Source organism: Struthio camelus, chromosome 2 (genome assembly GCF_040807025.1).
Source record: "Struthio camelus isolate bStrCam1 chromosome 2, bStrCam1.hap1, whole genome shotgun sequence".
Lineage (NCBI taxonomy): Eukaryota > Metazoa > Chordata > Aves > Struthioniformes > Struthionidae > Struthio > Struthio camelus.
The window spans coordinates 146,765,526-146,779,842 of record NC_090943.1 but is presented as its reverse complement, the minus strand read 5'-3'; the positions used below and the strand labels follow the sequence as shown (position 1 = coordinate 146,779,842).

Genomic DNA, 14,317 nt, shown 5'->3' with positions numbered 1-14,317 from the left:
TTAATTGTCTAACTGCATTGCTCTTGTGTTTGGCTCACATCTACAGAGCCTCACTGGAGATAGTGAGATTAAAGCTAATACATGTGTACCTAGGTAACTGTCATGTAGATACATCTCAATAATTCTACACAGATGCATTCTTTTTTCCCCTGGCAGTGTAGCTCAGCCTTTTATATTGTGATAGATAGTTGCATAATTTGTGTATAATTTTAACTTACGTTGTTTCACAGTTGATACTTTCTTATAGCTTACCTAGGAGCTATAACTTTTTGATGGCTTTTAGAGTTCTCTACGGTGGATCGCAGGAATTTAGCATAACTATCAATGATGACTGATAGAATTAGGTAGATAGAATTAGAATTATCGAAAATCTCTCTTGAAGGAAGGGGTCTCCCCGAAGTTTGAACTGTATCCTCTTTTGGGGATACAGTTGGCCATCAACCATCTTGATTTCATTACATTTTTCTTTTTTTCTTGATCGGAAGGTCTCAGTTGGGATTCTGTGGCAGTAGTTTATTTGACCTGACCTACAAGATCCTGGCTAGTTGGAATGTATTGTCATAAGCTATTAGTGGTCCATACCTAACAGGGTTGTGCCTCTAGGCTTAGTATTTGGTTAAAGAGAAAAAAAAAAAAAACCCACACAGCTGAGAAACAAATGTAATTATCAAGTTTAATGTCACAAATGTTCTTGGCAAGCAAATGTTGATATTTAGATGAAAGGTACCAACTAAAAAAACAGTGACAGAAACAGTGGAAGAAAGCTGACAGCTCTCCGTTTTAGGATAGTTTTAACATCTTTGAACAACAGTTGTTAAAAATTTGATGTGTGATTGCTAGAGTTATGTAGGATTAGCTAGTTAAATTTTTCATATCTTTGATTTTGTGTTAGTTATGTTATTGTGAGCAGTAATTATAATTTTTTCCCCACAGGGTTTTAATGCACAAATTCAAATATTGTGTAGGAGAGCTAATTTGTAAAATAAAGGGCATCCACTAGCACATTTGAAAAATTCTTCTTATAAAGCTTATATCTTTCTTCACATGATTTTGTATAGTTCAGTTAAACAACAGAAAAACAATGAAATTGCTACTATCTAAGTGGGTATAACTTGAAGAGTCAAATATTTAGACATATTTTATTCATGAAATAAAGGGATATTCTGCCTTCGGTGTTGGAACTGATGTAATTTATAATGATACTTAATTTTTATTGAGGTAGCAACCAAAAAGCCAAACTGGTATTAAAGCCCTACTGTGCTGTGTGTTGTATGTATGGAAGAAAGTGGGAAATTTTGATCCCTGAACAATTTATAGTGTGATTTAATCCTATCTTTTTTTTTCTTTTTTCTAGCATAAGGCGGCATCAGGAAAGGAGAGCAATTTTAACTCCAATTTTAACAGATTTCACTGTTCGAATAACTGCAGCTCCTGCAATTATTTTCACAAAAATTGATGCTCCAGAAAATTTGCACCCAGAGGTTAGTACAAAATGTGAACAGAAATAGCAGAACTTTTAATTTATGGATAATCATAATATCTTAGTGCTTCACCATTTTAAGTGCTCAGGTGTGGTGAAGCTTTCAAATACTGAAATCATCAACTATCAAAAATATATATATCTTAATTAGTACCTGAAATGTGCTTTCTCTGCCAGAGAAAATTCATGTATAGCACTTGATATTAAAGGCAGCCTGTGCAGAGGTAGATAAGCCTGTTTGCAATCCAGAAAATGGGACTCCTTTAATGATTTCCAGCAATATTTTAGAAGGTTTTATAATGGACAGGTTGAGAAGAGATACTATAATAGGAGGTTACAAAACATTGTTTTCACAAACTTCTCATAAACAAACCTGAAAACGTGACCTACATGCTACCTATAAGACGCAAGTTAAGTTGCATTCTTTTAGCCAGATTTTTAAAGCCCACAGATTTCCACAAAGCATCCACTCCTCAACCAGCAATGTGGGTACTTCAAGGTATTGCATATTTAACAGTCATTTTTAGGGGTTTGTGAATGAGCTTGTTAATGGTTAGTATGTCAAGCTTGTAACACACAAAAGACTGGCTCACTTTTTGGCGTTATTTCATAGATGGAAACTTAAAACATGTTATATAGGGGAGGTGCTAGTCAGCTTTTGTAAGCTCCCAGGAATTATTTCTCATAACAGCTACTTCCTTGAATAAGCTAAACTGAGACAGGGATGAAAAGGATATTTATACCTTCTGCAATAGGTGCATATTGTTGGAAAATAGTAGCTAATAAGAATATAAAGAACATTTAACAACTTTGTTTTCTTTAAAGGGCCATCGCAACTGCAGATAGAAAAGTTTTTAGTGTAAGAAATAAATAGAAAGCTTCAGGGGTGGCTGGGGTGCATGGAAATTATTCAGTAAAAAAATCTTTGAACTAATACTAATGCTCAAGAGTTAAAATGTTTTTACTAAATTCTTCTTGTTATCTGTTCCCTATATGACATTCACTGATGAAGGGAGAAGTCTACTTTAGATTACCAAGAACTTGAACATTATGCACATAGTTTTCATGAGAAGGGGCAGTACTTCTACTTACTAAGCAAGCTTTCTGTATTGGTTCTGTTTTTCATCTCTTTACTGCTTGCCAACAGTGGTCAAGAGCTTTTCTTGTGCTAGATAATACCAATAAAATAGTGGTTATCCAGCTAGCTTTGCCAAGGTATTAACATTGGTTTACAGGCAAAGAGAAATCAATTAAGTTGGTTATCAGTGAGCTCCAGCACATGATTTCATTAAGTAGAGTTTATGTTCCAAAAAAGTGCATCCTTTTTTGGAAGGGAAGGAGGTTTGTACTCATTGCCAAGAAAATAAAAAACCCAAATCTGACAGTCCACTATTTGATACTACCAAGAGGCAGAAACAAGACCTCACACATGAAATGCTTTACTTACAAAATTTGTCTTAATGGTTACACATGCTGTTGAAAGCCAAACAAAGAATAAGCCACATCCTCATTTAGAAGTCTGATACACCACTGTCTCCTAAAAAGCCATAATTAACATCGTATACCTATCTTGAGGCATTACCTAGAGCAGAAAATCAACATATGGTTATACAAAGGCTGAAGATTATTTGCCTAGTAGCTGCCATCTAGCATTTTCCCTTATTTTATCCACAGGAGATTTTAGTGTGTGGTCATTCTTTGGAGGTAAATGTGACAACAAATCTGGATTTCTTCCTCAATGTGGCACAAGTACAACTTCTTCAACAGCTAGTACAAGCCAATATGGTTGGACTGGAACCTTCCAGTAGCACCACTGAGGTAGGTTATTTTCCCTGGTTTGCAGTTAATTTTCCTTTAGAGCACTGTAGCTCTGATCAGTGTTTGCATCATATACAGTGATAGACAATGATATAAGTAAATTAAATGTATGTATTATTATTTGGTGTTTGGTCAGATTGAAAATGCATTCTGAGGCTGTTGTAACAATAGGAAAAGTGTTATTTTACTAAAAATACTATTCAGTAATAGGCTGAGGTGATTCTGCAACACCTTACGCATGAGGAAAATTACCTGATGATAATAACAAAGGTAAGAAGGAAATCAATTTTGAGGTGGGTTTTGGGGTTTGTTTGGTATTTAATTTCAACTTTTATTGAAGCTTGGTCATCTTCTCATGAGTTTACATCTGTATACACTATATTGTACATGTCATTTAAGCCAATGAACTACAAAATGTTTTCTGTGCCTAGTAATGAATACTCACATTGGCTGTCTTCAGTCAAATCACTAGGATTCAGGCCACTTCTGAATCCTCTTGTACTTCTTCATTAAGAGTGATGATGGTACACATGAAAGGTATTTCATTTTTTGAACTATTAATTTCTCTTTTTTTCTGGAGTCCTGTGGCATTCCACAGTCATCTCTTGGGTTTGTCATTCTTGTTTGTTTCTGAGAGTGGATACATCAGCTTACATTGAAAACCAGCTACTAATTGTGACAGAACTGTAAGTTTAAATTATTAAGCTTCTAGGCTGATGCAAAAAGAATGGAAGAAAAGACAGTGGGAGCTTTGTCCTAAGCCAAATGTATTTATTTCTTGTCCTCTAAACTGGGGATATAGTCAGGCTGACAGAATCTTTTAAAGACAGTTAAAATTAGTATGTGAAAAGGTTCCACTGGAATGGCACCCATTGAGAAATCTTGACAAATAATAAAAAGAGTTAGGGAGTGAGTTAAAAAGTGCAACACAGTCAGTTTTTCCTTTCCAAAAGTTTATCTTATGGGAGAGCTGGAGAAACTTCTTCTTCCTTGCCTGCACGCACAGAGATTCAACATGCTTGTGGGGCTGGGTAGAGGTGGGAAATGCTCTAGAGCAGCCAAGGCTACTTCTGTTCCTCCCTCCTCATCCTGTCAGAACCCTGAAGCTTGTTTATATCCTGCTGATCTGGGCATCACACCATCCTCTTCTCCTTCATCCCTTCCCAAGAATAGGGGGAAAGAAAGGTCATTGTTTCATTAGCATGTTGAAACATGAAAGATGTTGTAAAGAAATGCAATGTATATTTCTCTTCCTTGGATACTTTGCAGACACAGGGCCTCTTTTGGATATGAGCATTATAAATAAATATATGTGGGAATATCTTCAATAAATAATTTGCAGAGCACTGTTTTCCCATTGTCAGTGGAATGGATAGCATCACAGGAGTTGAAAGGATGCCCAGAACTTTAATTTTGAGCTGGTGCTGTGCAGAAGTACTGTACCACTAATGTGGATTGTACAAACTTTAGAGCAATTTAATAGATTCTTTCAGAAAGCTTTTTCTTGACTATAGCCTGAGATACCTATTTGTTCTTCATTAATATCTCCCTCGCATTCCTGAGGTATACTGTCATGAGTTATGGGAATATTTCTGATTCATGTTATTCATGTTGGTGTTTTTCTTCTTTCTAATAAGTTATAAAGCTATATCTTGATTCACTGTACTTAAAATATAAAATCCATTATTTTGTTGTTCTTTTTTTTCATTTTTTTCTTCAATGTTCTGCAATCTGTTGTGCTTATATGAAGCTACCCCACCTCTAATAGATACACATTTATTGTAATCCTCATGTTGCTTCTTTAGCCAACAGAAAGAAATGTAATACACTGACTATATGCTGCTATTTCCATTTCAGTTGTTCAAGTCTGGAGCCTGCACATGGCTATACATATGTCACCCTTGCTAATTACTTATTGCAAGTATCATAAAATAATTTAGTTTGGAAGAGACCTCTGGAGGTCATCTAGTCCATTCTTCTGCTCAAAGCAAGACTAATGTTAAATTTAGATCTGGCTTCTCAGGGCATCATCTAGTTGAATTTTTAATATCTCTGAGGATGGGGGTTCCACTGCCCCTCTCGGCAATTCTCCAGTACTTAACCACCCTCACTCTGACTTTTTTTTTTTTAATTTAGATCCATTCAGAATTTTGCTTGATCCAACTTTTAACCATTGCTTCTGAACATTTCACTGTGCATCTCCAAGAAAAGTCCGACTTCGTCTTCAATATAGTGCTGCTTTAGGTAACTGGAAACTGCAGTTTGGTTTCCCACCACCATCCTTAGCCTTCTCTTCTCCAGGCTGAATGAACTCAGCGCTGTCACCCTCTCTTCATATATTCTGTGCTTTAGCCCCCAACCCCCTTGATGGTCCTCTGCTCACTTGAGTTCGTCAATCTCATTCTTCTACTAGGAAGCTCAAAGCTAGAAACAATTCTCTAGGCGTGGTCTTCCAGGTACCTAATTAAAGGGAATAATCTCATCTTCTGATCTGCTGGTTACACTGTTGTTAATGCTGCGCACGAAGTGGTTAACCTTCATCACCACAGAGGCACACAGCTGACCTGATCAACTTGTTGTCCACCAGGACTCCTGGGTTCTTTTCTGCAAAGCTGCTCTCTAGCAGTTGGCCTCTCTCCTGTATTGATGTTTGGGATTGTTCCATCTCTGGTACAGGAGTTTGCATTTACCTTTGACCTTCATGAGGTTTCTGTCAATCCATTCCTCAGTTTTGTCAATATCCCTCTGAATGGCAGTCCTACCCTTCAGTGTGTCAACCGCTCCCCCTAATTTGCTGTCATTTGTGAACTTTCTTTGGGGACATTCTGTCCCATTGGTAAGGCCATTACTGAAGACATCAAATGGCATCAAACCTTGAGAAATGTCACTTGTAACCAGAGGTCAGCTAGACTTTGGGCCATTGACCATTACTGTCTGATTTTGCCGGTCCAGTGTGTTTTTCACCCACTTTGTAGTGTACCCATTCAGTTCACACTTACCAGTTTGGATACAAGGATGCTATAGAAGACTGCGTCAAAAACTTTGCTTAGGTCAAAGCAAATGACATCTGGTGCTTTTCCTACAGAACACGTCACCTCATCATAGAGGACAAACAGGTTGGTCAGGAATGATTTGCCTTTGATAAATCTGCATTTGTTGTTGTTCCCAGACACTTTCCAGAGCCTGGAACTGACTTCTGTGAAAATTCGTTCCATCCTTTTCCCAGGGAGCACAAGGAAGCTGTCTAGCTGATAGTTCCCTGGATCCTTCTCCTTGCTCTTTTTGAAGATAGGCATGACATTTACTGTTTTCCAGTCATCAAAGACCTCCTCCAGTCCTTTCAAGGATGATAGAGAGCATCGCTGCAGTGGCATTAGCCAGCTCCCCAAGTACCTTTGGATGAGTCCTTTCAGACCCCATAGACTTGTACATAACCAATTTGCTTTGGATATTTTAACAGAAAAATTGAGCTGAAATTATCCATTCTCTGAAGGCTTTGCTAAATTATTTCAGATTAACTAGACTGTCATGTAGGTTAGAGTGGTATACAGAACCTCTGCTGTGGATCTGCTGCTGTGTTCCTGTTGCATTTGCATTCAGCACAGCCTTATGTAGCAAAATGATTCATAGAAAATAGCTTTATGGGTGTTTTTTTCCACAGTGCCGATTTTCTTTGCAGACTTAGAGTTCTTGAAGCCACTTTGACCCTTGTAGTACTTGAGGATTTTCCCCAGTATTTTTATTAAATGCTGAAGCATGCTCAATAGAAGAGTAAGAACCAACACAAGAAGAAACTGTATTCCCCATAGAAAGGTAAAAAAAACAAAATAGAGAAACCAAGAAGGATCTCTCCTAGTTTGCAGTTCCAAATCAGAATGCACGAAACCTGTGTTCCAAACCCATCACAAGATAGTATGGCAGTGATCTGGGGGAGTTTAAAGGAATAGAAAATTTTGAGTGTAGAAGAGACATTATGATGCGTTTTTGAATAACGTTATTTTGGTATTCGCACTTTAATTTACACCGCTAAACTATTTGCATTAAGTACATGTTCAGTTGCTTTCAAGGGTATTCAGAACCTATGCACATACAGTGCTTCTCTTCAGGGGCTCATGGATACATGAGTAACTGCACAGCAAACAAAAGTAAGTACAACCTGTGCACTCAGGTATTCTTTGAATAGAAAAGGGAAAAAGGAATGTCCTGAATTTCTTGAGATAACTGACTATAAAAGAAATCAGAAATTTTTATTGATTATTCTTTCTTCTGCTAAAATAATGGGAAGACTGAGAGACACACCCTGAGTCTGAGTGGTTAGGAATTAACTTTTTTGTGCGCATTGATGCTGCTGAAATATTGAAAGTCCTCCTAGAAACGTATTTGGATTTTTCCAGATCTGACCATGGACCACTGAAAGTTGCAAAAAATTCTTGTTTCCTAAGGTGTCCAGCAGACTGAAAGCTCTGTGTCACTAGCTAGGACACATTGTGTTCCATGCATTCTTCTTTGAAGAAAAAGAAATACAGTATATAGAACAGTATATAGAAGTATATACTGTATAAAGAAGTATATACAGTATATAGAAGAATCATCGTTCAGACTTGGTGAAAAGGTTTAGAGGAATGTAAAGTCTGGAGGGACTTCTGAGCACCAGGGTGGGAAGACAAAGAAATTTAGGATGGAACTCAGATTATGAATGGAATTTTGTATGATAATGATTTAACGCAGTGACTGTCTTTGCTTTTCCTTCTTTTAGGCACTCCCATAGTTACTGATGAAGATAATAGTCTAGATTGTGCATCTTTCTTGTGGATAAGCTGCTTAACCACATTTAAAGATGTGGTGTTTGACCTATTTTCAGGAAGCCGTTTCTAGTACGTAAGCTCTTCTTGTTTAAAGGAAAAGTTTTCAGGAGGAGTGATTCATTGCCCCCTCTTTGTATTTATTTCCTTTTAGTGCCTGTTCAAACACAATTGTCTACATGTGTATAGTTATGCACACATTTCATTGGTAACATTTATTTGCTTTTGGCACAGAAAGTTTAAGGTAGGATAGAATCACAGAAAAAGACCTTCAGAGTTTACATAAAGTCCAACCCCTGCTCAGAGAAGGCCTAATTAGATCAGGTTGCCCAGGGACTTCTCCGGCTGTGTCTTGAACTCCTCCAAAGATAGATATTCCATAACCCCTTTGGGCAGCCTATTCCTTGCTGAACTTCCTAAGGTTCCTGTTGGCTCATTTCTCCATCCTGTCTAGGTCTCTCTTGATGGCATCTCTGCTTCTGAATGTATTGACTGTTTCCCACAATTTGGTGTCATCTACAAACTTTGTGAGCAAGCAATCCGTCGCCTCTTCTAGGTCATTGATGAAGATGTTAAACAGGACAAGCTCCAAGGTAGACCCCTACAGTACTTGTATGACAAGTGGACTACAGTCACTCAGTCTGAAACATTCTAGCTTGGATACAAGAATATTGTTAGAAATAGTGTCAAAAGCCTTGCTAAAGTTGAGGCAAATGACATCCAGTCCTCTGCCCTTGTCCATAGATCTAGTCATTTTATCATAGGAGGTAATCAGGTGATATACATATGCTTTGCAAATGTTTTGTCAAGCTAAACATGTCAGTCAGAAGCTAGTTACACTAGTTTCCACTGCCTGACATAAATGTCTGAGTAAAAACTGTGAATACATAAAGCTTGTCTCTTATTTTACTCTTCTCTAGCACTCTCTCTAGAGGCCTCTCTGATGTTTCTTTATTCAGCAAGGTGAGTACTCACAATTTTCCAGCTATGTGGGCTGATGACACCTCGTCCAACAAGCACTCCTTTGAAGCTAGCCAAAATTTCACAGATAAACAACAAAAATATTCTAGATTCTGGTACTGATATGAAAAAAATAAGGAAAAAAAAACTTAAGAGTCAAATGCATACAGCTTGGCTGAGAGTTTTGAAGCTGTGTATCCACAAATATTTGAGAAGTGTAAACATCAAGACAGAAGCAGAATCATCGAGGGTTGTAGAAGGAATTATAGAGCTATAGAAGGAGTTACGTAATTAAATGAAAGAAAACAGGTTACTCAAGATTAAATGTTGAGGAAAAGTTCTCCTTTGGCATAAAATGCTTTGCCAAGGGACATAACAAAAAGATGAACACAGTTAGGGTCATCTCATCGTTTTTTTGTCTAGTTGGTTTAGTTCTAATGTTACAATCTGTAATTGCTCATAACAATCCTTATCAATTTCTAGTTCCTGTGATTCTGAGTTCAGTAAATTCCATTCATCTGCCCTGGAGTTCAAAAAATAAGCCATACTTAGTTAAAAAAGCAAAAGTTAGTGACTTCCATTCTCTGAAGCTTAAAAATCATTAAGCATTTAAATCTTTTTTTAATGGATAAAGGGGATCTTCAGCATATTAAGACTGCATGGGGCATGTGGACTTAGCAACAGTAATTAGTTTTGTTATTCATGAATATCAAGTAATCATCATATTAAGCCTACTTTAAAACTGCCATACATAAAGAATAACACATGTCTATTTTTTGAAACCAGTGTTTTCAAGCAAGTTAAATATTTGTACTTTTTAACAAAATAAAAAACATATTTTAAGGGGGGCAGGGATGAACCACATCATTAAGGAAGTCAAAGATGGGAGTGCTCTTTGATCTATGTATGTATTCTGCTTAGTATCCCACAGGAAAAAAAAAAAGAAACTTAAGTCATAAAACATTCTTTTCTTCTCCCAGTCTCCTTACTCCATTCTTTCTTCTTGGTCTCCTACAGTCCTATTTCTTTCGTAAGTCCATATGTAAGTTTCTTAACTTTCAGTAGTCTTGTCACAGTCTTGATACCCATGTGAAGTTCTCCAGTCTCTTCACGACATACCTTTGTTCTATTGTAGAAAATAGGTTAAAAAAAAAAAAAAAAGGAAGGATAAATGCGGTTTTGTGTTTTCTGAAATTATTTCAAGATTTGTTCCATTTCCTAAACAGGAAGAAAAATTCCTCAGAGTATTTGTTGCTGTATAGATTCTGCATTTTTTTCTGAGCTTAACAAGTATGGTGAAGAATCACATCTGAAGTATTTTTTTGGTGCTTAATAATTTCAGTGGCAGATCTCCTTTTTTGCAAGGTTTGTTATCTTTTTCTTCTGGATTATCTTTTGGAAGAAATAGCATACTTATTCTTTTGGTACCATGTTATTCACTGATTTTATTCTTTTTAATCTAGAAAGGATGATTATAATTCTCAAACTTGATCTTTTTGTTTTTGTAAGTACGCTAAATTTTTACAGTTTCTTCCTGCATCAGACACATCAATACTGTTTGAAACTAGCACATGCAGTTAAGATCGGAGCTGATATGAAGCTTTCAAGCTCATCACTGGGTAAATATGTTTGACATCAGTAAATGAATGTAATTGGTATGTGAGGCACATGATATTGCAATGGCCGTAATGGGTTAAACTGAGATTCATTTAGCCCTACGTTATCTTGGACATTAGCGAATAGCACCCATCTTGGAAAGCATATAAAAACAGATGCATTAATTATACTTCCCTAGAATATTCTCCCAAAAATATTCAGCTCAGGAGCTTGCTGAGACAGTGGTGATGTCTATGTGTTTAATAGTCTTTGTCTAGTTACTTTTTGAATGCATCTAAACTTTCATCATCCACAATAACCTGCTGAAAGGAGGTCTCCAGCCTAACTCTGTGTTGTGGGAAGACCCATTTATTTTGTTTTCTTTTTACTTATCTTGCATCAATTTCTTATCTTAGAAGAAACAAGCAATCATTTCCTACTCATCTTCTCTGTGCTGTTTTATCATATGTACTTGGATCGTATCTTGCTTTCAGCCTTTTTCTCCCAGGTTGAAGAAACCAAATTTGTTTAGCTAGCATTGTTTCCTATAAACTGCTCCATGGCGTTAGTCACTTTTTGTTAAACTATTCTGACTCTTTACCAGTTTTACACTGTCACTTTTTGAGAAGGAGGGAGAAGATCATGGTACAGACCAGAATTGCACCTAGTATTCAAGATGCAGACGGGCACATGTGGATTTATATGATGTCACAGCAATGTTCTCCCTTTTGTTCCATCTCCTTTTCCTATAATTCTTAATAAAATAATTGTTTTTTTCATCTGCTACTGAACTTTAACCTGACTCTTTCATAAGACTCAATGTAGTAAAGACAAGAAGTTGTTTTTTAGGTGGCAATACTTAATTTGGAGGCCAGATTTTTATATTCTTTTTATATGTTTTTTTTCCCGTTTGCTTCAGCGTGTATTTCCCTACCTTGTGTTTAATCCACCATTTTATTCAGCATTCTAGGGTCTTCAGTTCTTCACAGCTGGCTTTATCTTTATTACCCTGAGTAAGTTAATATACTTGACAAACGTTCTCACCTTGCTGTTCATTCCTTCTTCTATTTATGAATATGTTGAATGGAATTGGGCCCAGCATGGATCCCTATGAGAGCATACCGATAACCACCAACCATGAAAGTGGCCATAAACTCTTACTCTTGGTTTTATTATTTTTTGATCAATTTTATTTATTGAGGTGAGGACCTTCCTTATCCCATGGTGACTTAGTTGACTAGACACACTGAATTGAGCTCTTGCTCTCAACTAGCACATTGCTTATCAACAGTGGAATCTTTTATCTGCAGAACAAACTTTTTTCTTAATTTTCCAAAGCCCCAGTCTTACAACATACTCCTTATTTACAGTCTTTAAAATTTGATGAGAAAATCTATTGAAAAATGGGGTTGGTTTGAAATCAGAGACATACTTACTTGTGGTTCTGATTTTTCATCCATCTTTGTCTCTTAAATTGCTATTGAAAAATGGTTAGAAGGAACAGTTGTAGGACTTAAATTTAACCCCAGCATTTTCATTTAAAGTTCGGATCAGTCGGCTAAGAATATGGGTGTTCCTCCTTTTTCCCTCTCACTTCTGAAATTAATCTGCTTAGCAGTGATATAGCCATTCTTGTTTCTTGTTGCTGAATTTTCAGATTTTTTATAGTTTTTTGGTCATTGTTCTGTCACTGATGACAAACTTTGTAACGTTTTCACTGTAGTTTAGAAACTTGGATTTGGATCTTGTGCTTTATCAAATCTATTTTATGCTGAGCAAAGCAGTGAGAGATTATGAATAGATAATTACCACCCTCTCAGTGGTAGTCTAAGAGCATAGAATTACTAATGAGAGAGGAGCCTACTGCTGATGTATTTACTTATTAAATACATAATAAATAGCTGAGGCCTCAACTATGTATGAACTTCAGATTACCAGCAAATTTTTGAAAGCTGCTTCTCTCTATTGCACCTGAATGGTGCTCATGCCCAGAGAGTTTTTCCATATATTTAAATATCTTAAATATTTATTCTGTATGGTCGCACAGAAAACAACCTTTTAATGGCTGGTGCAACAGGAGTTGAAGAGCTTATTTGTTCTTTCTCTTTAAAGTAAAAACCTGAAGTATCCTTTATGTAAGCAAGCTTATGATCTTTCAGAAAAAAATTGGCAACTCAGTGACAGGATAATGATACTCCCCAATTTACTGTCCTTTATATTCTCAGTTGAATTTGTCACAGTTAATGTCTAATTAATGTTTCATTTGCCCTTTTTCATGTGTAAATGAGGATATACCTAGGAAGGAGATGGAAAGTAGCTTTTCAGGGGACTGGATTTAAGCAGATTGAAAGCAGGTGGCTAACCACATTATATCAAAATAATAGTATAGTACCATGAAGAGGTATGACCTACGGGACACCAATGACTGGAAGATAAACATGCTTCTTTTGATGTTTTGCATTAGCTCCATGGATATTACACGTGTCTCACATGTTGCAAATGGAGGTGATTTTCTTATATAAATTTTACATAAATGCCCATTCATCCTTGTTGTTCAGCTAATATATATAATGTTTTGTAGAGAACTATACGTGTCTCCAAGAGTATGTGGTTCATTTAGCAGTGCATAGTGCACTGAGAAGCAAAAGCATTTCTCTTCCTAAGTCTATTTGAAAAATTACATACTATATAATTAAATTTTGATTATATGCACTAATAGTCAAAATTCAGCAATAATCTAATGAGATACTTGTAATTTATCTTTTTGAAAATATTGTGGTTATAGTAAATAGGTTTTTTGGGTCTCTGCCTTTAGCCTGGGACTACGAATATGTAGAAGAATGCTAAGTGTAAAAGTTTAGATAGTAGGTTATAGTATTAATGAATATTTGATTATGATAAACTTAGAGAAACTGTTTTCTGGCATATAAAGCACAGTGGAAGAGTATTGTGGTGGAAGGTTTTACTTAGGCTAAGCATGAATATGAACCACTAAGATGGTAATGAAATGTACTGTAGTATATATAACTGGAAGAGCGTTTACTGTAATGAGCTGGAACACATTTTAATGTGAAGTGAAAAACTGCCATTGTACTAGCCATTACTTGTGTCCACAAATGCCTCAGAATTTTATTTTATTGATTTGTGTGGTTACTGTAGTGGAGCATCCTTATGGATAGGTTATTAAACAGTCTGGTAATTAAGAGTGGAAATCCACTGAGTTAACATCTACCTGTTCTAATGTGTACATAGGCATTTGACCTTTGGAGTCAGGGAAGTAATTGTGGTGGGTTTTTTTGATTTTTAGACAAACAAGGAATTTGTATTTGTGTGTTTCCTCTGCCAGCCTCCCATGGTAGCACAATGCTCTAAAGCTAGGCCGCAGTCTGTTTAGTGTTCAGTCCAGCACAGAAGAGCTCATGAGTGCAGCTTATTATATCTTGCACATCTCCTTGAGTTTCATCTACTATGTCATAGTATTAGAGAGTGATTTAGATATAACCATGCAGTTTCTTTATACATGTATCTCTATGCATCACTGGTCTCATATTTTAGAGTTTCAGTAAATAGGGTGAAATTTATTTTAAAGAGTATAACGTGTTCTATTGCCAGGGTGCAAAGATTGGAAACCATTTTTTGTCTCAAAATTAACACATTAAAA

General features: G+C 36.3%; 1 protein-coding gene across 4 annotated transcripts in view; it reads left to right on the top strand.

The window, feature by feature from the left end:
• VPS13B (vacuolar protein sorting 13 homolog B) overlaps positions 1–14,317 on the top strand; it is a 484,859-nt gene that overhangs the window by 324,326 nt on the left and 146,216 nt on the right. For all 4 annotated transcript variants that reach the window (XM_068932943.1, XM_068932945.1, XM_068932942.1 and 1 more), the window contains exons 32-33: positions 1,355–1,481; positions 3,155–3,298. In XM_068932943.1, coding sequence (XP_068789044.1) covers positions 1,355–1,481; positions 3,155–3,298 — 271 coding nt within the window. The remainder of the gene's footprint in view (positions 1–1,354; positions 1,482–3,154; positions 3,299–14,317) is intronic.